This window comes from Furipterus horrens, unplaced genomic scaffold, assembly GCF_987537825.1.
Source record: "Furipterus horrens unplaced genomic scaffold, mFurHor1.1.pri manual_scaffold_3, whole genome shotgun sequence".
In the NCBI taxonomy this organism is placed as follows: Eukaryota; Metazoa; Chordata; class Mammalia; order Chiroptera; family Furipteridae; genus Furipterus; species Furipterus horrens.
The window spans coordinates 192,746,554-192,774,386 of record NW_028327173.1 but is presented as its reverse complement, the minus strand read 5'-3'; the positions used below and the strand labels follow the sequence as shown (position 1 = coordinate 192,774,386).

At 41.1% G+C, this 27,833-nt stretch overlaps 1 protein-coding gene across 1 annotated transcript in view; it reads left to right on the top strand.

Annotated features, from left to right (window-relative positions):
• The first annotated feature begins 11,547 nt into the window (after nt 1-11,547).
• Nucleotides 11,548-27,833, top strand: part of SPTLC2 (serine palmitoyltransferase long chain base subunit 2) — a 99,474-nt gene continuing 83,188 nt past the window's right edge. Inside the window, exon 1 of the mRNA XM_090271239.1 lies at nt 11,548-11,781. Coding sequence (XP_090127365.1) covers nt 11,650-11,781 — 132 coding nt within the window. The 5' untranslated portion in view covers nt 11,548-11,649. The remainder of the gene's footprint in view (nt 11,782-27,833) is intronic.

The following is a 27,833-nucleotide window of genomic DNA, read 5'->3' as shown; positions in this document are numbered from 1 at the left end:
GTATGAACATGTGTTTTTTTTCTTTTTGTTGGTTTTTTTTTTTTTTATGTTTTAAAGTTTATTTATTCTTAGAGAGAGGGGAAGGGAGGGGGAAAGAGGGAGAAAAACATAAATGTGTCATTGCCTCTCACACGCCCCTAACTGGGGACCTGACTTGCAATCCAGGCGTGTGCCCTTGACTGGGAATCGAACTGGAGACCCTTTGGTTCACAGGCTGGTACTGAACCCACTGAGCTACACCAGCCAGGGCTGGTACAAAAATGTATTTTTACTGTAACTTCACATGACCAAAAGGACAAGGGATTTCTCTGGGGTCTCTTTTCTAAGAGCACTAATCCCATTCATGATGGCTCCATCCTCATGACCCAATAACCCCTCAAAGGCCCCATCTCCTAATACAATAACCTTGCTGGTTAGGATTTTAACATATGAATTTTGAGAGGACACAAACATTTATTCTATGGTACTCTAGTCTTCCATTTATACAAAATTCTAGACAATGCAAACTAGTCTATTGACAGAAAGTTGGGGGAGAGAGGGTGGTGAAGGAGGGAAGGATTCCAAAAGGGCACAGGGATTCTTTTGAGGCTGATAAATATGTTCATTATTTTGATTGCGAAGATGATTTCACAGGTATTTACATGTAACAACTTATCAAATCTTACACCTAAATGCATGCAGCTTACTAGATGTCAATTATTACCTCAATAATGTAAAGAAAGATTCTGCTGAAGGACTGTAAGAGTTAGGATGCTTTAAAAACTTAAAAAATTTCAATTGGCATAAACAGTTAAAATTTGTTGACTCGGTGTAACTGAAATGTCTAGAGGTAGGCCTCAGGCATAGTGTGAGCAGAGCATCACCTCCATATGCCTGTGTTCACTTCTTGATGTTAGCATCAACCTTACTTGGGTTTTCCTTGTGGCAGCAAAGTGGCTGCAGTGGTTGTAGGCTTCACATCCATATAGCATGTCTTCTAGGAGAACAGATAGGTTTCCTGTCCCCAACCATTGAACCAAAATCTTAATCTTACCATGTTTGACTCAACTAAGCTCCTGCATTTGTCCCTGAACAAATGACTGTGGCAAGGGCTAGGCATAGTTAACCCAACTCTAAATATATCAGTGGAGGAAGCGTGGAATGGATGATGGAGAACCACCAGCTGGAATGAGATATAGGTTGGTGGATTAGTATAGGATGGTCAGCATGGGGAAAGGCAGGTTTGGGTTGAAATACAAGGTGACTTTAAAGTTATCACATATGTTTTAAAAGGCGTTATTGATATAAAACAGAAGTGCACTATACTTGGAAATACTAGGCTGTCAGGATCTTAAAGCTGATACAAGAAAGTCCCTTTTCCCTCTCAACTGTTTGGGTACTCCTGTTGCATCCCCACTGCCTGTTCTAATTCCTTTGCTTTTCAGGGCTTCTACTGAAAGTATTTGTGTGTGGTCCTTAAGATACCCTGGGAGACTTCCAGTCAAGATGGTGGCACAGACAGATGTGGCTCACCTCTTTGTACAACCACATCAAAATTACAACTAAAATATAGAACAACCATCACTTAGAACTGTCAGGAATCGAGTTGAATGGAAGTCTGACAACTATGAAACCAAGTTGAATAGAAGTCTGACAGCTACAAAATTAAAGAAACCACATCCATCTAGACTGGTAGGAGGGGCACAAACATGGAATGGGCTGGTCCCACACCCATGTGCAGTGGATAAAATTTTAGGAAGGATATCTCAGGAGCAAGGAGTCCCAGCTCCACACCAGGCTCCCCAGCCCGGGGTTCCAGTGCCAGGAAGATAAGTCCCCAAAATTTCTGGCTGCAAACCCAAGTGAGGATTGAGCCGGTGAAATTCTGGAGTCTCAAGCAGTTCCTCTTAAAGAACCCGCACAAGGACTCACCTACTCAGACTCACTCCCTCTGAGCTCCAGCACTGGGGTAGCTGCTTGAAAGGCACCAGTGGTACACAGGGAGAAACTGAAGTGGCCGGCATCAAGGCAAGCAGAGGCCATTGTCTCTTTTCTAAACCCTCCCCACACAGAGCCAGCAAGCTGGTGCCATATCTGAGAGCCCATCGACCTGATTAACACTATTTGACCTGCCTTGGAGATCCCCTGAGCCTCTCTGCCCCACCTACCGTATTTTTCACTCCATAATATGCACTTATTTTCCCCCCAAAAGTGGGGGGAAAATGTCTGTGCATTTTATGTAGCAAATATTGCATCACAGACCGTGATGTGTATTACCTGACCTGTCAGCGGTGGCGACAGCTGTTAGAAGAGGAAGCGATGGGCCCACGCAAAACCCCTGGGGACACTTAAATGTCCCACTTTACCGCTGAATCTCAGGGCATCCGGTCAGTATGAAGATAGCGAAGAAAGTGATTATCAGTGACTGTGAGCAACTGAGCTTCATAAATTCTGACACTAGCGATGATGAGTTCTTGGGGTTCCGAGAAAACTAGAAGAGTACTTGAACCTTAAAGTCTCTCCTCATTTGTCATTGACTGATGTCTTAATACCGCTGTTGACTGCTGTTCACTTTACATGGTTGAAATATTATTCTGTTATATTTTATTAAATACTTTAGTACACCATTTCGTTCAGGATATTTTTTTTCTTGTTTTCCTCCTCTAAACCTAGGTGTGTCTTATGGTCAACTGTGTCTTATAGTGCAAAAAATACGGCAATTTACAAGGCTACCCAAGCTGCTTTTCCATACGAATAGCTGGTCCTGGCTCAGGCTTCACAACTTCCTAAATCCTATCAAACAAGCAACAGCTGGTTTCAGTGAGCCCCAGACCCAACACAAGGAGCAGCCAGCCTAGATTCACAGTTTGGCTTCACCTGGGAATTTCCAAGCCCAGCACAAGTAGCAGCCATCTCAGACTGCTTTATAGCTCAAGCAGGGTTCCCGGGGCAAAACATAGGTAAGGGCTGACTTTGGTCTGCACCATCCGGGAAACTCTAGGACCAGTGCACCTAGTGGACAGCTGCAGACTATGTGGGAATACCACCACCCTCCACCTGCACAGCTGATCCTCCACGAGGGTAGTCAGTGGTCATAGCCAGTCCTTGCAGCTGACTGACCTGGGTAAATCCCTCCCATTGATCCACCAACAGCAACCAAGGCTCAACACAAGAGGAGGGTGTACTCAACCCATATGAAGGGTGCACCTCGACTATCCAGCTTGGGTAATAGGGGAGGCTGTGCCACTGGATCCTACAGGACACCTACTACATTAGGCCACACTACCAAGATACAGAGTCAAAGCAGCCCTATCTAATACATAGAAACAGAGAGGCTGCCAAAACAAGGAGACAAAGAAATATGGCCCAATGAAAGAACAGATCAAAACTCCAGGAAAGAAGATAAACAAAATGGAGATAAGCAATCTATCAGATACAGAGTTCAAAACACTGGTTATAAGGATGGTTAAGGAATTTAGTGAGGACCTCAGCAGCATAAAAATGATCCAGCCATAAACGAAAGGATACACTAATTGAAATAAAAATTTATAAGGGAACAATAGTAGAGTGGATGAAGCTGAGAATCAAAACAATGATTTGGAACATAAGGAAGGAAAACAGCCCTGGCTGGTGTGACTCAGTGGTTTGAGAACCAGCCTGTGAACCGAGGGGTCACCAGTTCGCAGGTTTAAAAAAGAAAAGAAAACAACCAATCAGAGCAACAAGAAGAAAAAAGAATCCAAAAAAAAGAAATGAGGATGATATAAACAGCCTCTGGAACAACTTCAAGAGGTCTAACAGTCGCATCATAGGTGTGCCAAAAGGAGCAAGAAATTGGAAATCTATTTGAAAAAATAGTGAAAGGAAATGTCTCTAATTTGGTGAGGGAAATAGACATGCAATCCAGGAAGCACAGAGAGTCCCAAACGAGATGGATGCAAAGAGGTCCACTCCAAGGCACATCACAATTAAAATGTCAAAGGTTAAAGATAAAGAGAGAATCTTAAAAGCGGCAAGAGAAAAGAAGTTACCTACAGGGGAGTTCTCATAAAACTGTGAGCTGATTTCTGAAAATAAACGTTGCAGTCTAGAAAAGATTGGCAAGAAATATTCAAAGTCATGAAAAGTGGGGACCTACAGCCAAGATTGCTCCAGCAAAGCTATCATTTAGAATTGAAGGACAGATAAAGTGCTTTCAAACAAAAACAGAGACAGAATCATGAATATGGAGAATATTTTGATGGGTGCCAGATGGGAGGGAGGGGAATGGGTGAAGAGGTCAGTGGATTAAGAAGTACAAATACGTAGTTACAGAATAGCCAGGGGGATGAATGTACAGTACTGTATAGGAAACGGAGTAGCCAAAGAACTTATACCTATGACCCATGGACATAAACAATGATGGGGAGATTGCCTGAGGGAGTGGGGGTTGCTGAGTGGAGGGGAGCAATGGGTGAGAAATCAGGACAATTGTAATAGCAAAATCAATAAAATATAATAAAAAAAACCAAAGATACTCTGAGAGCAAATAATAGAATAGTACTCATAGACACAATAGGGGAACTCAAAAGTTAAAGATTTTAGCTTCAGTTATAGTTGATAGGCTTAAGTGATTAATGCATGTGGAAAACTGTTGTTCCAGGAATTGGAATTCATAACCTATATGACTCTGGGAGGTCAACAAGCAATTCAACCTTTGTGCCCAAGGGGATCTACAGTGATCGAGATGGTATCTGAGCCTCAGTGTTCCAGGGAGGGAATTTCCATGATGCAGACAAAGAACTGTTGATCAGGCTCTGACTGGTATGATTCAGTGGTCAGGTTGTCATCCTGCAAAGTGAAAGGTCACCAGTTCGATTCCTAGTCAGGGCACAAGCCTGGGTTGCGGGCCAGGTCCCTGTTGGGAGCATGTGAGAAGGAACCAATCAATGTTTCTCTCCTTCTCTTTCTCCCTCCCTTCCCCTATCTCTAAAAATCAGTAAATTAATTTAAAAAAAAAGAATTATTGATCAGTAGATAAAGAAATATTAGGAAAAATAGCCACTCAATTGCAACTCTTATCTGATTAGCCTTTTTCCAAACCCCTTATCTACCCTTTTCTTCTCCTTATAAAAAGGTTGGCTTGAGATGAGATGTTACAACGTTTTTTAGGTTATATAACGTGCCATCTTCTCAGATTGCTGACTCTGAATAAAGTGCCCATATTCAATCCTTGTCTCTACTTATTGGTTCTGGTAGTGACAGGCAGCATGAACACCGACCTTTCCAGTTTCAGATACAGGTGTAAATGGCTCTCCTAGACTTTGGGCTCCAAATAGTATTAGCTTTGTGGGGGTGGTACAGAATAGGGAAAAAAATGTGAGAAAAATTCTGGAAATATTGAGGATGGGAGAAGAGCTCAAAAAGGCCATTTTAAAGGAAATTACATTATTTTGTCCAAGAACATGTAGCATTGCCAAGTAAATGTAAAGAGAGTGATGGGGAAGACAGCAAAAGGTTTTATAATGAAGTGGGAAAAAAATGGCAGCCTCACCTTAAACCTATTCTGTTTAAATATGTAAATCCCATCACTCCATAGAATGCATATACCACATTGCCTAGGAACAAATGAGCCCTTTCTTATTTATCATTTTTAAAACTATTTCTTATTGAGGTATACTTTACATATAGTATTATTCAATTTATGTAATTTAAAACTGAATACATAACATATTCAGAGCTGGTGTGCTTGTCTGTGAGATGTTTGTCATTATTAATACTCTCTTAAAAGAGTAAATTTTCATTCTGTAGAGATGACATTTTTATTTTTCTTATACAACTACATACAGAGAGGATATTTATTAATTGCTCTTGGATGATGATTTGATGAAGATGATAAGATATCAACTTAAACTAATCAGTTTAAGTAAACATAAATTTGGGGTAAATTTTTGAGGAGGAGGGAGAGTCTTAAACTAGTAATTCTTATAACATCTTTCAAAAATATTGAGAATCTCTTAGGCATTCCTACCTCTTGCTCCGTGTTATCATTGTAATATATTCAACATAAGCAGTACAATGGACATCTGTTTATTCCTGCCCAGCACCCCTTTTTTTGGTAACAACACCCATCTCTTCCACTTGGGAAATCATTGGTCTCCCATTCTCAGAGCCCGTGGCTCAGAACTGGGGGAGTGGGTGGGCACAAGAATCAGGCCTGGCCAATCAATTCAATAGCTGCCTAAGGCATGTGACCTGAGCTGGACCAATGGAAGCTTAGCTAGGACTCTCCCTGGGACTCTAGAAAGAGGCACTCCTTCAGCTGAAGTTTTAAAGCTGGTTGATTGCAAGCTTGCCAGACATGAGCCATATTTACCATCGCATGGTGACCTCTTAGCTAAGAATGAATCCAACTTATTGGGACACCAAACCAAGGATGGTGACAGATTTTCGATGACATAGTTTGAGCACCTAGATCCAGTTAGATCCACCCCTAGTCTTTTTGGTTATGGAAGCCAATTAATCTTTATGCTTAATCCGATTTGAATTCAGTTTCAAAACTTGCAACTCAGAGTCTAATACCATCACCATCATAATTGTCATCTGCAGCACCACTCCTTCTCCTCCTTCCTGGAGTCAGAAGTAAAAGTCCACTTCCTGAAGCAGAGCCTCAGATGATTGCAACAGTCAACCCTGTGAGTACCCACAGGAAGTCCAGAGTAGCAATGTGTGGCATGACAATTGTGTAGGAGGCATCAAGGTACTTCTAGGGCAGAGGAAACAAAAGGGCAGAGACCTACCATTGAGAGACAGGCTCTAGCTGCCTATTCCTGGAACACTCATTTGTTTTATCTCCAAGCTCCAATTGCAAATGTCTTGTTAGACACAGATTAAAATCACTCTAGTGGATACTCAACAGGCACCCTGAATCAATTAGAAACATCATTCGTATTAAAGCTTTGTAGCTGCATGCAATCATTCCTTTAAAACAGCCCGGGCCTTGCAATGATATTGCAATTCTAAACTCTGGCCCCCCGGGCACACTCAGTTTTGTAGATGCAAATATTGCCACTGAAAATGGTCCAAAAATATGATCTAAGATTTTTCCAGCAAAAGTAGGGCCACAAACCCAGGGAGAGAAGAGGTAGACTCTTTCATTCATTGTATTAGATTAGAAGTCGTCGGCAGCCGTCCGTCTCGAGAGACGATGGTGTAGCTTCTTAAGAGTCTATCTGCACCGCCGAGAATGGCTGTGCAGTCCGACTCGGGAGTGACATGGTATCTGTCTCCTCCCGTGTTGAATTGACATCTTGTGATGACGCTGAAGCTACAGAGCCTGGGCAGGGTGATATGGAGGGTCTGCTGTTGCCCATGCAGCAGACCCCCCCTCTCTTCGCAGCTGAAGGGTCCAAGGGAAAGACAGAGTCGATACAGCTTGGGTTCAGGTGCGCAGCAGGAGTTGCCGGTGTTGACTACAACGTCAAACCGCCTTAGGGACTCCGGCTCCGGATTTTCTGTCGGGGTTTACTCCCTTAGCCTTTCCCCTGAAGAGGTATGCCGCAAGGCAGCGGAGGTTTTTTGGAGTCAGAGTTTTCCTTCTCTGATGTACCCTGACTGGAAGATCGAACCAGCGACACTTAGCTCGCAGGCCGACGCTCAATCCACTGAGCTAAACCAGCCAGGGCAAGATTAGAAGTAATGAAAAGGGAAATAACAGATCCCCTTCTTGTAAATCAAGGCTGTAGCTCCATGAGAACAGAGATCATTTTTTGTTTTGGTTTGCGTATCATTGTATTTGTGGTACATAACATGATGCCCAGAATGAATGAAGCATAAAAGAGGTGGAAAGGGAAGACCAAATGATGCTCTCAGAGTCAGGATGAGGTAATAACTCTGGGTTTTGTATAGAAGCAGACTGTCTCTAAATCTGTTGCCTTAACAGATAATGTGAACCTTGGTCATTTTTGTCTGTCCAACGTCTGTTCCCTTCTTCTATGAGGTCCATAATTTCCTTTTGGGAAAATGCTCTCCTCATTTTGTGTCCTCTTTTTGGGAGGGTGAATCTTGGTAAGGACCTCCCACATGGAAGGTGGAGAAATTACATCTTTGTTTTGTTTGTCCCACCTCTCCTCTGTCCCCTGATTTGCAACGATGTGACCTAAATTTAGTCAATCTGATGATGTCTCCCAGGACTTTGACTCTTGGACAAGTGGCTCAAGGAGGTAAGGAATGGCTGGAGTTCATTTCTTTTGGTGGTGAGCTCACCAGACAGTTTCTGCCACAAACCGTTGCTGAGGTCCTTACTGCCTAGCCCGCTGGAGCTTCTCTGGCTCCTGTTTTTGCTAAGCCTGGTCCCTCTACAACCAATCAGGTCTCTGAGCTGGTAATAACCTTCCAATGAATTTCTTTTTGTGTGAGTCAGCCAGCACTGCATGCAACCAAGACCCCTATCTGATAGTGCAGGTGGGCTGCTTCTCCAGCTAAGTGATATTAACTCTAAACTGGGCCAACCAGACTTCTCTTTTCTGGGACTCTTTAAGTCTGACCTAGAAAATGTGAAAGTTATAGGTTACTGAGAGCTAAGCCTCAGAAGTAAGTTGATGCTAGGAGAAAGGTTTGAGATTTTTTTCTGGGTTCCAACACTTACCTACCTTGAGGAGAGTTTCAATAAATTTGCCTTTCTTGATTAAGTTTTCTATTATTAGCTTATGTTGTCTTCAACCAAAAGAATCTTAATTAGCACAAGCTCCATGTGAGAGAGGGCTCCTTGAAGTCAGGGCCAGATTTTCCTTTTTTCATCTATTTATTTATTCATCATGTATTGGGCATTTACTATGTGCCAGGCACTGTGCTATATGCTGCAAACCCAAAAATGAATTTGACAATTCCCTGAATTCAAGGAGCCTGCTCTCTGTCTAGCTGGGGTATAAATGTATTCATTCAGTGATTCCTTCATTTAACAAATAATTCATTTATTCAACTAATAATATCCAACACTTACTGAGTATTATGTGATGGGCCCGGGCACTAAATGCTTTTCTCACTTAATTTTCATAACTCTATTAGGTATGTCTTATTTTATAGATGAAGGAACTGAATCACAGAGAGGTTAGTCAGCTTTGCCAAAGTCACAGGCTTCTACGTGCTGGAGCTGGGTCTCCAATTCTGTCCAACTACAGAGCTGTGGTTTCTCACCACTCTGTAACCTCCCTTTCAAAAGAAAATCCCAAAACAATGTGACATATACAGGTGTGCATATAGTTCACAGAGAAAAAAGTGGCTAATTTTGTGGGGAGTTTGGAGTTCAAGGAAGGTTTCACAGTTGAGGTGGTTTAAACAATTTTGGAAGAAGAGAAGAGTTGTAACCTTGGTTCCTAGCACAGAACTTTGCATATGAACTCTGTACAGTGATGATCAGGCTGCTTGTGCATCTGGAAGGGGTTGTTTTTCTGCTTACATGGAGGCTGAGGTGTTTCCTACTGCCTTCTGAGGCATCCCCTTTGTGATTTAGCAATGGCATGCAAGGTCATCAGATCATTTGTGTAGTGTAGCACTGATGCTCACAAAAAAAGTATTAACTTCATAAGGTGGGTGAAGAAACAAGGCTGATGTTGCATGACTCCTCAAGACCACACATCGTGAGTAAGTGGCAGAACCAGACAAGGACCTGGTATCCTGTCCTCCGGAGGGAGGGATTGGCTAACAAGATTCCTCTAATCCCGTCAGGCTCCTGTACTTAGTCTCCAATTTAAGGCTTTGCTCTTTACAGCCTCTACACCTGAGCTTCTGAAGGTTCCCTCTCCCAGGAGCATCCTCCCCTTCCTTCTCATTTCCAGCTTTCTAAATCCTGATCACCCTTCAAGATTAAGCACGTCCCACATCTTCCTCTCAAGTCTTCTCCAAATTCATTCAGCCCAATACCTAAATTTTAATTAAAATCACTTAGCCATGTCGCCAACCAGATTTATGCCCTGAATGCTTCTTATGTAGGAAGTCTAGACTCATCACTGACTTTTATTATTGTTTGCTATGTACACATCTTGTCTCTCACTAGAACGTGAGGCACAAACCATATGCTTCTTTTTTTAGCTTCCTACATCTATCGCAAACTTAGGTTCTTTGGGATCATGTTATTTGTTGGCTCAAAGAGGATATGTGCTCCACCCACCTGCTGTTAGATTGTCCAGTTCCCAAATCACCCAAAATTGCTAACTTGTCAGATCCCCTTTCTAAAGTTACTGGTGAGGGGGAAGAACGCAGGGGCTCTCACAGGCACACTCAGCAATTAATAGTAACCGACACTTAATAATGTTTACCAATTGCCAGGTTGTGTACAAAATACACATGTATTAACTCATTAAATCCTCGAGACATCTATTAGCCACTCTCAACAGATGAAGACATGTAGAGGTCACTCTGCTAATAAGTGGTGCAGCCAGGATTCAAACCTGGCCTGACTTCAGTCCATACTCTTAACTATGACACTAAATTCTTGATGGGTAAGCAAAAGTCTCTTGCTATAATGTATATCCATTTCCTTTCTTTCTACCCCTGTGGGAAGATAGAATTAAAGGGGTGAGAAAATAATACAGCATTTATTATGCTTCTAGTGTGGGCCAGGTATTATGATAGGTGCACAATGCTTTATTAAAATAATTCTTGCAATGAGTCTATGAAGCAGGAAGTATTAACTCCATTTTAAAGAATGTGACTCCCAAAGTTGTTAAATATTCAAGGTTCAGCTTCTGGTTATCTGCGGAGTTGGAAGGGGACCAGGTTTCCTGACTTTCAAGGAAGTGCTCTTTAAAGGAAATTGAACAGAAAACACTGATAGGGACAGGGTGAAGGGCAGAGACATCTGAGTTATTACTTAAGAAACTGTGTTAGTGTGTTGTAAAATATATGGTTGTCTAACCACTATGCTGTACACCTGAAACGAATACAAAATGATATCAAATGTAAACTGTAACTGAAAAATAATATTTTAAAATATGAAAAAAGATGTTGGCAGGAGGGGAAAAAAAGAGAAATATATTAACGTATACAGAATAATGGTGAGACAATGTCAGAGAGACTAGTCCATGAACGCCCATAGAGGACTTACTTAAGTAAATCAAGGAGTCCTGTTTTGGCCTGGGATTAAAACCGAGAACCTACACCGAGGCAAGGGAGAGGGGGCGCCACTTGTCTAGGAGAACCAAGGAACCCGCTTTAGAGACGGGCTCCGCCCCCTTTTTTTCCCTCACACTCTAATTGGTTACTTTTTCCGGACCCCCCCTCCTCAGTGTGGACCATTAGGCATCCAAGCCTTTCCCACGACCGGGCTTGGGCCTCCAATCGTTTGCGAGATCCACGGGTCCCTGCATAAGCCCCCTGGACACCGACTAGACGCGTTACTCTCGCCCGTGACTGGCCAGGCAGCAGCAGGAGGCCCGCCTCCTCCTCCTCCAGATTGGTCAATGGTCCTTAAACTCACTACCCTCCTACCCGCCCCCGTCCGGTCTTCCCGTGGGAGGCCGGTCCTCTGCCGGAGTAGGCCCCGCCCCCATGTGACGCCCGGGAATTGGCGACAGCGTGCAGCCATTTCCGGTTTCGGGGAGGTGGGTGGGGTGCGGAGCGGCACTTGGAGCCGCCGCTGCTGCCGGAGCCGCCGCCTACGGAGTCTGTCTTGCGCCTGGTGCTGCCTGGACCATGCGGCCGGAGCCCGGAGGCTGCTGCTGCCGCCGTCGCCTGCCGCAGGCGAACGGCTGCGTGGTGAACGGGGAAGTGCGGAACGGGTACGTGAGGAGCAGCGCCGCCGCCTCTGCCGCCGCAGCCGGCCAGGTACGGTGGGACTGGGCGGCTGGGGCCGTGGGCCGGACCCCGTGAGCTGGCGCCCAGGCAGAGCCGGCGGGGGAGGCGCCCGGGCAGGGGGAGGTCGCGATGACTGTCCGAAGACGGTCGTCCGGCTCGACTCAGGTGTGCCAGCAGCGGTGCCCGGGCGCTGACCGGGCCTGCCGAGAGCCGGAGCCTCAAGGACGGCAAAGGGGCTCCCCCATCTCACCGCGCCTGAGGTCTCTCTCCTGACCCCCGAGGCTGGGGTGTGCACAAAGCACAGCTACTTTCCTCTACGCGCTCTGGCTAGAAATGCGGGCCGCCCTTCGGTGGAGGCGGGGGTGACTTCTCGGACTCAGGGGCTCTTGATTCTCCTGAGGCCCCTTCCTCAGGCCCTCGAGACGGTCGCTTCGTTTTCGAGCCCTGAAGCCCTTCAAGGAAAACCATCCTGGGGTCCGCAGGAGGCACAGAAAGTTAGGAGGAGGTAGCGTGCGGAAACGTAGTCAGACACTTCCTACCACACGCCCTGCCCCTTCTGCCAGCAGGACGTTGGACCACAGGTCTGCAGGTGAGCCCGGTCGGTGCCTCAGACGCACTGTGCTCTTAGCCCGTGGGGGAACCCCATCCCGGGCTCCAGGTGCGTGAGCTGCCCCTTGACTCTTTGAGCAACAGTTCTGTTACCTAAGGGGGGTTGTCTAACCTGGTGGTGACTTGTGATGACTCTACTAATTAACCAAGGCTGAATCACCAACCAGGTCCAGGCAGTCCTGAAAGAGTTTGAGACGTTCTCAATTCGGGACAGTAATTATGAACCTTCCATGTTTTTAAAGACATCGGGTTGAAAGGATGCAAGATCAGTGTGGCTGAAGACAGTGTTGTGCTGTTTGCAATTGACTCGAATACTTTTAAGTCTTGTTCAGATAGGAAGGAAAACCGTTTTTTACACCCAAAAGTAGTGTGTTCCCTGTCCTAGGCTTGTGACTGCTGTGATTTAATTTTGCTTGAATATAAATATCCAGCAGTCTCGTCCCCCAGTCAGTAGATACTACAGATAGGCCTGTTACTATTTGATGTGAAACTGAAAATAAAGCCTTTCTCCAGGTCATGTTGAGAGAGTAAGACTGTAAGAGTTGGGGGGGGGATACTTACAAGAGACTTGACCTCCACAGAAGTTGTGAGGCCTAAAGCAATATAATACACAAATTCAATAGATTCGTTTCCATTTTTTAAGAAATGATTGTGAGAGAGGGGAAATGATAAGAATGGGGTCATTATAGGCAGCGGAAGGAATTGTTTTCCACGCCTTGGAAATGGCTAATCAGGCAAAATTGCGGTACAGAATGTCACAGGGGAGCCTAAGGGGGAGGAGTCAGAAAATGCTTTGCAGGTGAATGAGTGGGCTGCTGGAAAGGGGAGCAGAAATCCAGAGAAAGGTGTCCCCGCTTCTGATTTGCTTTGTATTTAAGTGCTCTTTTCACTGAACACAAAGGAGTTGTGTTCTGATTTAGTAGTAAATCAGATTCCTCCCTCCCTTAATTCCTAACAGTTGAGCATTAATAAACATAATGTTTCTCGAGAGGTTGCCAACTAATATGATGAAGAAATACCAAGTTGCTAAAATGAAACTTAAAAATCTGTGTGACTCAAACATCTGCTGGCTTTCCCTAATATGTTTTAGGGGAGAATTTCACTCAAGGCATTATGATGGCTTTTGGAAAAATGGTCTAATGGAATGTCCTAAAGAGTGTTTAGGGCTGCTTCTAGAAAGTCTTCCATGAGTCTTTGTAAAACAAAGAATTTAGGTAGGTAGCTTTGGACACTAATGTGAGGAATATTGTCTGTGAGGCTTTTTTTCTTTCCTTTTAAATAAAAGAGATTTTTGGTAGCTTATGACAGCAAAAGTATCTTAAAAATATTTTTTTAAGTTGTTTTTGTTTTGCCCTGGCCGGGTGGTTCAGTTGGTTGGAGTGTCATCCTGTGTGCCAAAGGGTGCGGGTTCGATTCCTGGTCAGCGGCACATGCCTAGGGTTCAGGTTTGAGTCTGGGTTGGGGTGTGTGTGGAAGGCAACTGATTGATGTCTGTGTCTCTGACTCTGTCTCCTTTCTGCTCTTAAAAAAAAATGTCCTTGGGTGAGAACTTTTTTTTTTAAGTTTTTAAAACTTGTCTTTGTTTTAAAGTGATGTGCTGGTGCTCCAACCCTGATTTGTTGTTCTGCAGTTTCTGGGGCATATGCTTGCCATAAAAATACACATAAGACGTTAAGTGCACAGGTGTGGGTTCTGCTTTTACTAAAATATAAATTTAGATTATAACATGGTTTTTTAAACCAAAATATTTCAATATAATTTCATTTCCTCGCGTATTTCACCATTTGTCTTTTATGAACAGGAGAGAAGTTAGAAACTTCTAAGATTTCTTTACACTCTGCAGAACATATGTGTCTGTTTGTAGGGATGAATGGACAGATGTTCCTCAGCTTAGGATGGGGTTACTTCCTGGTAAACCCACCAGGGGTTGAATGCGCATTTAGTAGGACACTGTAGAGCTCCAGCTGTTTGCCCTGGTGGTCAGGTGCCTGACTGGGAGCTCTTGTTTGCTGCCACTGCCCAGCATCTCAAGGGGATCTTAACCACATGTTGCTAGCTTGGGGAAAAGTCAAAATTCAAAATTTCAAGTATGGTTTCTACTGAATGCATATCAGTTTCGTGTCATCGTGAAGTTGAAAAATCATTAAAGGGAACTCCTTTAAGGCGAGCACTGTGTGTATGTGCTTGCCAGTTTGTTGGATTGGGGTTTAGAGTGTGATTAAATCTTGTGGTAGAATGGGCATGTGAAACAATCAGACTTTACTGTTTGGTTTGGTTTTCTGTTTTCCTTTTTTTATTGTTGTGGTAAAATGCACATAACATTGTATTTACCACCCTAGCTGGTTTTACGTGTATAGTGGTATTGAATACATTCATATTGTCATGCAGCCACCACTACCGTCAATCCCCATAACTCTTTTCATATGTGAAACTGAAACTGTCCCCATTAAACAGTAACTCCCCATCCCCACCATCCCCACCTGGCAGCCACCTTTCAAGTCTACTGATTTGACTGTTATAAGTACCTCATATAAGTGGAGTAATACAGTATTTGTCTTTTTATGACTGGCTTATTTCATTTATCATAATGTTCTCGTTCATCCATGGAGTAGCATGTATCAGAATTCTCTTCCTTTTTAAGGCTGAATAATACTCCATTGTAGATGCATATGTAGCACATTTTGCTTAGCCATTTATCTGTTAATGGTCACTTGGATTGCTCCCATGTTTTAGCTATTGTGAACAATACTGCTATGAACATGGGTGTACAAATAGATCTTTTCTGAGATCTGCTTTCAATTCCCAGAAGTAGAATTGTTGGGTCATATGATAATTTAATTTTTTGAGGAAATGCCACAATATTTTCTACAATGGCTGTACAATTTTACATTCCCATCAGCAGGATACAAGGGTTACTGTTTCTCCATGGCTTCACCAAGACTTGTTATTTTCTGGGGTTATTTTTGGTAGTAGCTGTGAGGTAATAGGAGTATATATCTGTGGTTCCTGGGACAGAACTCTTAAAATCTGTGTGATTTCCTAAGTGATAAGAGTATTAGGAGCGTGTTTTGTTCTAATATTTGGTCTTTGACCCTGATTCCTGACCACAGAGTACCTAAATCTCTTGGAGTGTTCTGGGTGATCATAGTGTCTTTTGTTCTGGAGGTGACTCTTGGTGGGGTCCTGGACTGGGGCTGGTCACCAGAAAGACCAAGCCATGATTAGAAGCTTGGGATTCCCAGCTCTACCTCCCATTTTCCAGAGAGGGGAGGAGGGCTGGAAATGGAGTTAAGTCTCCTTAATAAAAACCCCAAAGGTATGAGGTTGCTGAACACATGGAGGTGCTGCGAGAGTGGCACATGCCTTCCACACCTTGCCCCATGCATCTCTTCAAACTAGATGTTCACTTGTATCTTTAATCATATCATTTTTATAGTAAACCGGTAAACAGTTTTCCTGTGTTCTGTGAGCTTCTCTAGCAAATTAATCAAACTAGAAGAGTGAGTCATGGGAACCTCCGGTTTAAACTGATCATGAGAAGCACAGGTGAGAATCTAGACTTGCAGTTGGCATCTGAAGTTGGGGGGTTGGGGGGGATAGATAGTCTTGTGAGACTGAGCCCTTAACCTATGGGATGTGATGATTATCTCCAGGTAAATAGCATTGGAATTGAGTTAACTGTAGGGCACTGAGCTGTTGTTGAAGTATTGCTGGCTGGTGTGGAAACACACACACACCCCTCCTCCCCAATCTAGTGTCAGAAGTGCTATGAGTGGTAATAGTGTGAATAAAGGAGAAACATCACAAGAGTGTCGGGTGTTAGGTCTTAGGGTTTTTTTATTTACAGTAACTATCCTCATGGGTGTAGATATTGCTGTGTGTGTGTGTAATTTCAGAGAAGGAGGAAGGGAGAGAGAAACATCGATGTGAGAAAAACATATCAGTTGCCTACCGTTTGGTGACCAAAACTGTAACCTAGGCATGTGCCCCAACCTGGGATCGAACTTGCGGCCTTTTGGTTTATGGGATGATGCTGCAACTGAGTCACACTGGCCAGGGCATTACTGTTTTTTTATGATGACAGTAGACAAAGTTTCCATAAGGAAGAGTAGCAATAGAGCAGTAATTTTTTCTCCCTGTCATTCAGAGGAACGAGAAGGGGGGCAGCCTTTATTAGAGGTAAAGGATGCCAATTAGCTTTAGGGAAACTTTTAAATAGAATTGGAAGTTTTTGCAGAATGAAAATTGGAAGGAACCATTAGGGGGTTATATAATTCAGTCCCTTTATCTCCTTGTAGGACTTTATTAAAACTAATCTTGATAGATGAGTCCATCCTGTATTTAAAGACCTCTGGAGGATTTGCTGGAAATTTTCTCATCAGCATGTTGCAGTATTTGGTGATCTTAATTTCCAAGAGTTTGGGTTGTTTTTTTTTCTTAAGCTCCTTATTAACAGCACTTTTTCTTTTTAAGATCTTTAATTTCTTTATGAAACTGGTGAGATATGGATACACATTTTATCTTCCTTATTAGTTAATAAGTATAGAAGGAAAAAAGTATCTGCCTTTGAAACAGTTTTGGACCTAACTTTCTTCTCTTTAGTACTACTTTAAAAAAGAAAGATTTTATTTGCTTGTTTATTTATGTATTTATTTATTTTTAGAGAGATGGGAAGGCAGGGAGAAAGAAAGGGAGAGGAACACCGATGTGAGAGAAACATTGATCAGATCACCTCTCACACACACCCCAGCTGGGACCGACTGCCACCCAGGCATGTGCCCTGACTGAGAATTGCAGCACTAACCTTTTGTTTTGCAGGACAGTGTTCAAACAACTGAGCCATGCTAGTCAGGGCACCTTTAGTAGTACTTTTAATGAGATATTAGAAGGATGACAGCCTTGTAGCCACCAGAATAAATAAAATTATGTCTTAAAGAGGAATTGGGGTACAAATTATATTGTACCCCAGGAGAAATAGGATGAACGCAGTGCTGGTCCTGCTACTTGTACAGTACTTAGGAGGTTCCAAATGAATAACTAATGAAGGGTGGTTTACTAAGTAGCTACTAGCTTTAGTTTCCACTGAGCAGAAACAGTAACTCTGAAAAAAAGTTACGAGACAGGAACAGGAGGAGTAGCTAGAATGTCCAGTAAACTTGTTCAGGTTTCGCAGGGCCTAATGAGACACAAAAGACCTGAAGGCTTTGCAAAATTGTAACTGTTCACAACTTGTTGGACTGGATTTTTGTTTCAAATGCTTTTGTTCCAACAGGAAGAATATTCCAGTTCTTTCCTAGTTGGATCTCAAAAGATTCCAGAGTTGTTTGAGGTACTCAGGAATTCTCTAATAAAAATTCTTGGGAAATGAGACTGGCATTTAATATGTAAATCATTGTATTCTTAAGATAGTACTTTAGAATTTGGATATTCAGGGAAGGCAGATGTGTCTGCTTTTTAAGTTTGTCCTAGGTGCCTTAGGAGCTTCATAGTGCTTTGAGCAAGGTAATTGAGATTCAATTACGTTCAGTTTTTGAAAAAAAGAAAAAGCAGTGTTTATTGGCAGAGTAGGCAATTGAGAGAGATGGATAGAGACTGTGTTTGCATTCTGAGGGGGTGTGCCTTCCTTGATTAAATACATGGTCTGTGGCCTCAAAAGTCATTTGCCTTGTGAATAGCTTCTAAGAAGGTTTCTGTAATGTAATTTGTATTTGTGACTGATTAAGCAAGTAAGCCATTTGCTCTTGACCCATTTAGTCTCAGAAAATTTAGCTTAAGTTTGTTGCCTTTATCGAGACCCATTATATGAATGTTAAGTGGGTATTTTTTTCCTTTTGTTTTAAAATAATTTTTGCTTCTCACTGTAGAAATAATACATGTGTATTGTAGGGCCCTAAAGGATTGGGAAAATGCCTGTATTAGGGGTCAGTTATTTTAATATCATTTGTGGTAAATCAGTCTGCTTTCTGGTCATTTATGCATACAGTGAAATACGCATGTAATCCAGTAGGAAAATGGGCAAAAGATAGGAACTGGAAATTCACAGAAAAAGAAACTTGACTGGAGAATAAATATATGAATGCTCATTCTCACTAGTTCTTGAGTTATTGCAACTTACAACAATAAGATACTATTTTCATTTTTTACAGTTTGAAAGCTATGACAATATTAAATGTTCACAATGTTTTAGCAATGGGGAACTTGTATGTGGACGCTTTTAGTGTAAATTGATGCAATCGCTTTGGAGAACAATTTGGCAGTTTCTAGAGAAGTTGAAATATGCATATTTATAATGATTGTCCTATTACCTAGGTATATATGAGAGCAGAGGTTTTCAACCTTTTTATTTCGGCCCACAACAAGAAATAACATTTTTATATCACAACCCAATGCACACATAATGTATATATATTTTATGTACTTTATATATTTTATATCTACGTACATACATAACTGAAACAAAAGTTTCGATCACTTGAGTGGTGAACACACAATACGATATACATATGATGTATTATAGCATTGTACACTTGAAACCTGTATAATTTTATTAACCAACGTCACCCCAATAAATTCAATAAAGATTAAAAAAAAATTGTGATCTACTGAGTAATGCCCCTTTCCCAAGATGACCACATCCTGATTCCTAGAACCTGTGAATGTTACCTTATGTAGCCAAAGGGATTTTGTAGATATGTATCAGTTAAGGTTCTGGTAATGAGATTATCCTGGATTATCCAGGTAGGTCCTAAAAGTAACCACACATACCCTTCTGAGAGGAAGGGAGCAAGAGATTTGACTGCTTAATGAAAGTTTTTAACTGAAAGTTTAAAATAACCTGATCACAAACACAGTAAATTGATATTATGAACCACAGATTGGCTATAACACACAGTTTGAACACTGTTAGTTTACTAGGGCTGCCATAACAAAGTACCACAGACTGGGTGGTTTAAACTACAGAAATGTGTTTTGTCTTAATAATGGAGACAGTCTGAGATAAGGTTTGGGCAAGGTTGGTTTCTTTTGATGCCTCTCTCCTTGACTTGTAGAACACCCTCTTCTCCCTGTATCTTTACATGGTCTTCTCTCTGTCCATATTTCTTCTTATAAGGACACCGGTCATTGGATCAGGGCTGATGCTAATGATCTCATTTTAATTTAATTATCTCTTTAAAGGCCCTATCTTCAAATATAGTCGTATTTTGAGGTATTGGGGTTAGGACTTCAGCATACGAATTTTGGAGGTCAGTTCAGCTCATAACACATGGTTTTCCCAAGAAATTCTGCTCATGGGCAGAGGAGACATATTTAAGAATGTTTACTGTAAACATATAATTTAAAAAATTAGAAATAACTAATTGTCCGTTAGTAGGAGAATAGCAAAAACAACAATGCTGGTGTGGCTCAGTGGACTGAGTGCTGGCCTGCAGACCAAAGGGTCACAGGTTTGACTCCCAGTCAGGGCACAGGCCTGGGTTGTGGGCCAAGTCCCTGGTTGAGGATGCGCAAGAGGCAACCACACATTGGTGTTTCTCTCCCTCTCTTCCTACCTCCCTCCCCCTCTCTCTAAAAATAAATAAAATCTTAAAAAGAAAAGAAATAATACATATCAGTGAAAAGGTCAGTCGATCTATATTATGAACTTAGGTAAATCTCAGATACATATTATTAAGTTACAAAATGATATGTCTTTAAGGATTAAAAACATGCAGGATAATACTATATTGTTCATAGCTATATATTTATATTGTAAAGGCATTTTTTTTAATTCATGGGAATGATAAACACCAAATTGAGGGTAGCTTTTATACCTCTAGGGAAGAAGAGAAATAGCACTTCCCTAGGGCAAACTTTTAAAAAAAATTTTTACTTATTGATTTTATTTAGAGAGAGTTTGATTTGTTCCACTTATTTATGCATTCATTGGTTGCTTCTTGTATCTCCCCTGAGCAGGGATCAAATCTGTAGCTTTGCTGTATCAGGATGATGCTCTTAACCAATTGAGCTACCTGGCCATGGTCCCCAGGGCAAACTTTTCTTTCTAATTTTATTTATTTATTTGTTTGTTTGTTTGTTTGTTTATTTATTTTTAGAGGGGAAGGGTGGGAGGAAGGGGGAGAGAAGAGTGTTAGAGAGAAAGAAATATCGATTGATTGCCTTCTGCTTTCTCCAAGTGCCCTAATGGGACAGAGCACAGAGCCCGCAACCCAGATACGTGCCCTGACCAGAAATTGAACCAGCGAACTTTTAGTTTGCAGGACGACATCCAACCAACTGAGCCATGTCATCCAAGGATTGGGGAACTTCTTAAACATGTCCTATCATGACACTCTCCTGAAGGTTTCCTCTCATTGATAACAAAATACAAAGTGTCTGTCGGCTTATGAGACTCCTATCTGTATGATCTGGCTTTCCCATACCTCCCTGACTTCATAGCCTGCCAGTGAGTCTGGCTTTTCTGCTCTTCTCTGAACATATCAGGCATGCCTGCCTCAGGGCTTTTGCCCTTGCAGTTACCTCGGCCTGGAAATGTTTTTCCCTTCAGTCTCTTCCCCACTCTTGTGTAGGTCTCTGCCTGTCCATTCCGTCCTTCAGTCAGGTTGTCCCTGTCTAAAATGCCTTTCAAGGTGGGGTAGCTCAGTTAGTTAGAGCACCGTACCCATACATTAAGGTTGTGGGTTTGATCCCTGGTCAGGGCACATACAAGAAACAACCAATGAATGCATAAATAAGTGGAACAACGGATCTGTCTCTCTCTCATCAGTAAATTTTTAAAAATAATTAATTAAAATGCTTTCTTCTTATTTTTCTAATTATAGCACTTAAAATTGCCTGACATTAAACTATATCTTTCTGCTTATTTATTGTCTTCCTCTCAGTGGAGTGTACGTTATTGTATTCTAGTGCTCAGATCATACCTAGCTTGTAATAGGGGCTCAATAGATATTAATGGAGTAAAGGAATGTATGAAAGAACGAATGGTAACTTTAATGTTTTACTTAATGGAAGAAATATTTAAAGCATATAAGCTAATCAGTAAATTTTGATAAATCTAGGTATTGCATTTATTTTTATCTCTATTTTCTGTATTAATTACAGTATGGTATTTCATATATACTTGCTGGCTAATGAAAATATGTTACAAACATATAAGAGAAATGGGTTGTGGTACATGTTAGTAAAGGAACCCAGAGCATAATTTTTAGTGTTTTGGGTTTACAGGTGTTTAAACACAATAGGGGCTTACCAAATATTCTTCCTAGTAATGGTGACAGCTCATGAGGAAAAGGAGGGAGTGGCCTGTGACATTCCTAATAGTCTGGAAATGGCACAGACACACTCCAGTATGTTTAGTCACCTTTCCATTAGCTCTTCTAAGGAGCAGCATGGCCAGCAGCGACTTCCGCAGCACCCTTGCCATAGTCTTACAAGGGACTTAAGCTGTGAGACCCTAGTCGGTGCTTCAAAGGAAAGGAAACCTGTCAGCACTGACTTCCTGCTGTGCCTCCCTTTCTTACCTTGATTTGAAATGCCAAGAAGCTGGGCTGAGAAACCTGGCCTGGGATCACTGATTAAACTGTAACAGAACTACCTGTTGGACACCTCTGCCTTATGAGCTACAGGGTAATGTCCTTACTGCCTCCTATATAAGCTTGGCTTGTGTGTAGGAAAAGGAGGCAAGGTATTTCCAGTACATCTCAGTTGGTTCTAGTTCCCTAAAAGCAGACATTTTCTTAGCAGAGGAAACTAATGTAACGCCATTTATCTCCATTTAAACATAGGCTAATAATATAAGTAGCGAAAATTGCTAATTATATGGGTAGCAAAAGTAAGCATAAAGGGTGAGTTAAAGTGAAATTCTAATATTAAGCCACTGATGATTTTAAAACAATCAGATTAAGTTGTAATATCTCTGAAATAATTAAAGGAAAATTTGATTCATAGAGAATCTCAGGAATATGACTAAAAAACAGCAATAAATCAAGACTATGTGAAGACTTAGATTCTTATCTCAACTTTGAATTTAACTTTCTTGTGACTGGGCAGATTGCTTAATCTTCTTTCCTTGGTTTCGTCCCCGTTAGTTGTGCGAAGAGGAAGAGTGAGACAGTTTGAGAATCACTTGTGAAAGATAGGCTTCTCACTTTGTGTCCATTTTTCCTTTAAACATAAATCCCTTTAGACAGTATTCTTTAAAATAACTTATTCTCTTTTATCTCAAAAATCATGTTTGTATATTGAAAGTAGCTAGGAGAATGGATCTTTAAAGTTCTTGTCACAAGAAAAAAATTTTGTAACTATGGTGACAGATGTTATTTGGACTTTTGTGGTGATCATTTTGCAATGTATGCAAATATCAAATTGTGTTGTACTCCTGAAACTAATATAGTGTTGTATGTCAATTGTACCTCAATTTAAAAAAGTGTTGGTCTTGAATCCTTTTTCTCTTAAAAAAAAAAAGTACAGGCTTCTTGAAGACAAGGATTATCTTTTATTTGTATCATCAAGTACAGAGAACAGTTCTTGACATAGATAGAAATGAAATACTTTTTGAATGAATGAAAAGAAAGATGATTAGGATGATTTTTGTTGTTGTTGTTGTTGTTGTTATGATTTTGAGCTCCTTGGTACAATGGGGCCCTGGATTCCTAGGAGAGATTTTGATGTCTGAAAATTATTTTTGCAGTTTTAGAAACATTAAAAAGTTGATGTTTCTCCACTTCTGGACATGGGAAATTAAAGGGAACGAGGGAAGATCAAGTTGTGAGAGATTTCCCTAGGCTAGCAATACTGAAATTAGAGGTTGAATATGTAGACTGCTGTGTACTGTGCCTTCTCTCTTTTTCAGTCAGATCCATATTCCCTCCCTGCCTACTGGGAAAGCAGAAGTTTTTGATTGCTGGACATTATGTGTAAAAGACCTACAGAGACTAAAGTCAATGTTGTTTTTCTCATTTTGCTCTCTTAGGCAGCAGATACAGTGAGGGGCTAAGCTGCCATCTAATCAAAGATAGAGCTGGGTGGGGCTGGCTTGAAGCTTTGGGTAGATTCATCTACTCTGGTGAGCACAGTGTATTAAGGGTGGGATCCGCTGTGTGTGTGTTGGGGGCCTTCCCTGTAGAATGTAAGACTTTATCTTCTATGCTTGTGAGACTGGTCAATTTCAAGTAACCTTTCTAGTCCAGCCCTCCACTTTCTCCAGCACTTGGTAAATGTCCTATGCAGAAAAGTGGCCATGTGCCTGGGGCTCATCTAGAATTCAGTCTGTCATACCAACCTGTACAGCTACCAAAGCCCCACTGGCTTTTATTCAAATTGGTAGAGTTCTTCTGCCTATAGCAAGCCCAGTTATTATCAATCCATGCTCAAACTGCAAATACCACCAGGAAAGAAAATGGCTAGTAATTTCAGCTTACCAAAGAAAGGCTCTTCACCCTCTGGAATTTTAATTCATCTTGTGCTCTTTGCTTTGCATTGAAAACAACTCTTCAGTGTCATTAAAACAGTTTCTTGCTTTGAGTAATCTATATAATTTCATCTTGTTCTGTGAAGGCAATGGCTTGCCTCAGCCTTTTAACGCCAACCTGAAAGCAGACGTCTCCATATTGTTTTTGAGTTTTGTTTTTGTTTTTGTTGCTATAAGAGACATACAAATAAAATTATTGAAACAGAAACAAACTCTTAGATACAGAGAACTAACTGATGGTCATCGGATGGGAGGGGTGTTGAGTGGATGGGCGAACAAGGTGAAAGGTATTAAGAAGTACAAATTTCCGATGTGGGGGAGGGGTCTGAGAGGGAACAAAAAAAAAGAAGTACAAATTTCCAGTTATAACAATAGTGATACAGATGTAAAGTACAGCAAAGAAAATATATAGTCAATAATATTGTGATAACTGTATGGTTTCAGATGATTACTAGACTTATTGGGGTGATCACTTCATAAGGTACATAAATGTCTAATTACTATGTTGTATACATGAAAGTAATATATTGTAAATCAACTATAATTGAAAAATTATAAATTTAATAAAAGAAAAACATCTTCCTCTTAGAAAAAAATTAAATTGTTCAAACAAGATAGAAATTATTTCTTTGTAAAGGCTGAAGGTAGGCAGGTGGTCCTAGGAAGGTAGGTTATGAGATATGTTCTTTGTTGCTGTGCAGTCTTTTGGCATTTTGTCTCATTTGCCTTTGAATCTTCAACCACATGTATATTCCAGGCCACAGGCAGAGGGAAAGAAAAGTGAAAGGAAAGCAATTTTTGTTTTAAAGGATGTAATCCAGCGCTTGTACCCATCACTCCTATTCATTTCCTGTTGACCAGAATTTCATACCAAAGCTACTTCTAGCTGTAGGAGAGACTGGGAGATGAAGATTGTGGTTGGGTGGTCATGTACACAGATAAAACAGATTTCCTTACTGAAGGGAAAATAGGGAGAATGTATACAGGGGGCCTGTTAATGCTCTCTACCGCAGTAAGGTATGAGAAGTTCTAACTAGAGTTATTTTTCCAAATAGTCAATTTTCTTAAAATCTTGTATTAAATAATATAATATTTTCTTTTTGTTTGTGATTGTTCTTACCATGAAAGAATTAGTCTTGTTTAATGGTTATGAGCATGTTCTCTGTAGTTAGAAACTGTCTAAATTTTGGTTTGTGGTCTTCTGTTGCCCTTTTTTAAATACTAGATTTGATTTTTTTTTTTTTTTTTTTTTTTTTTGGCCTATCTTCATGTGCATTAATGAGAACCTGAGAAGAGGTTAGTTACAGCAGGCAATTAGAAGCTGATGTCCTTCAATATAGGAAAGTACGTACTTATAATTTTGAACCAGGTATCCCTTATCCTAGTTAAGATACTAAACAGTGTTCCAAATGCACAACATTGACAAAGTTGGGAGCCATTTTAAAAAAAGACCGAAGCCCTGAAAGTTTGCAGGCTGTGCTAACATATAAATATCCAGTAAGTGTAGAAAAGAAGTTCTAAGAGACTAACATAGAATCTGTGTCTATTAGATTTCTTTCAATTGATAATAACAGAAACTGACTCCAGCTAAACAAAAAGGTGATGTATTTCAAGGATGATAGGTATGCAAAAAAAAAAAAAAAGCAAGACCAAGCAGGAACTGATGAGCAACTAAGTCTAAAAGTGAGAAATACAAGAAATGGCACAGCAGTTGGGACCTGAGTGGCAGGATTTTATGGACCTTTTCTCTAGGACGTTGGTCCAGTGCCCTTCAGCTTCTTTCCCCATTGAAATTTTAAATCCCAATGAGAGGGGTTGTTGGATTGTTTTAGTATAGGTGCTTACCCTGTGTCAGTCAGTTATGACCCAGAAAACACAGTCATATTGCGCAAATGTGACCAGCAGGGAACTACCCCTGTGTATGAGGGTGTGTTCCCAGAAAAGGAAAACTGATGTGAACCATGTTGCCGATCCATTTGATGTTCTTTACAAAATCTGAGTTGAGTGTAGTGGAGGGAACGAGTGGAAGGCAGGGTGTTAGGGGCCCAGAACATGTTAGAGGTGGACGAGAGCTCTGATGAAGATGTAGAATTTGTGGCAGAGCTGCACTGGTACTCATATATCTCCTGACTGTTACATCATCTGTTATACCATGATGCTTATCTAGAGGCAGGGAAGTTCTGCAGAGGAGGTGTGGGTGGCAAGTGAGAGTGGTCACGCTCACGCAGAGCGTCACTGCAGAATGTACAGGATGCCACTGAACTGCAGTGTTCCAGTGCACATGTACTCTGAGATCTCCATTTTTGGATTTTCAATAGGAAAATAGTAATGTCAAAATATAATTTTGTTTACGGATTGCTTTGGAAGCACTGTTTAGTTCATTCCATTTATTAACAAAACTTAGGGAATTTATCCTGTTTGCAAGAAAAAAAATGTGTGTTCCCTACTTTTCAGAATTTGCCTGCCGCAAAAGAGGACTCTTCTGAAAATATACATTCAGAGCATGGAGCAGATTGTATGACAGGCACAAAGCTCCAAACTATTTTCTCTAGTATGTATGGTATGCAGTAGGGAGAGGCTAGTACATTGCAATAAATTCCAAGAAAAGACCGTTTCAGCAGAACTTCTTTAAAGGAACAACAGACTATACCACTGGAAATGAATAGGGTTTATTTAATGGAAAAGGCATAGTAACAGTTCTTTGATTGTTGAAGAATAATGGGTAGTTCCGTATTGGACATTAATTTTTTATATAGTGTTCCAAATTATCCACCAGGTGGGCAGTTTCTGTGGTGATAGGACAGGTTCTGTCATCCTGCTGTCACGTTAAGCAGGAATGTGTTTATTTACCTTAAACAAAGATGCTTATGTGGTTTTATATTCATATTGGAAATATATGCTGTTTCCCAATAATTACTTCCCCATTGCATCATTACATGGTTACTTTGTGTCCTTTTATGGGATTCTTGAAACCTCTGCTGAGGATCATTCCGTCCAAGTCAGTTTACAGTGTAATCAAAACTTATCTCTTTTTCTCTTCTGAAACTAAAGAGACAGAATGCAACACATAATCCAAGACTTTTTGCTGTAAAGGCCGTCATTAGGACAGTTGGCAAAATTTAAATTAACTCTGCAGGCTAGTTATTAGTATTCTATCAATTTTCTGATTTTGATAATTGTTCTTTAGTTATGTGAGAGAATGTCTTTGTTTTTAAGACATACACACTGACGTATTAAAAGGTAAAAGGTACATTGTAACTGCAACTGACTCACAAATGGTCCATACAGAAAATTCTCCACCATTCTCTTTTTACACATACACATGCACAAGCACAGTTATTTTCTCCCAAAGCAGGTGGGAGTACATTGTATGCATTATGTGTCTTCACCTCTATCTTACTTCAGACTGCTGGAATAAAATACCATATACTGGGTGGCTTAAACAACAGACATTTATTGCTTATGGTTCTAGAGGCCAGGAAGTCCAAGGTTAAGGTGCTGGCAGATTCTACTCTTGATAAGGGTTGTCTTCTTGGCTTATAGATGGCAATGCTCTCATAGTGTGCATACATGGCCTTTCCTCAGTGGAGATCTCTGCTTATTTTTGTTATAAGGGTCCTAATCATGTCATGAGGGTCCCCCCTCATGACCTAATCTGAACCTGATCTAAACCTAATTACCTCCCAAGACCCCACCTTCAGTTTTCATTACATTGGGAGTGGGTGTTAGGGCTTCAACATGTGCATTTAGTGGGCAGTACACAAACATTCATCCTATAACATTCTGCCCATCAATTCCCTCAAATCATGTCCTTATTGCATGCAAAATACATTAATTCCATTCCAACAGCCCTGAAAATCTTAATTCATTCCGGCATCAACTCTGAAGTCTAAAGTCCAGAGTCTCATCTAAATATCATCTAAATCTGATATGAGTGAGATTTGAGATAATTCACTCTGAGACAGAATTCCTGTCCATCTGTGAACCTGTGAAACCATGTAAGTTA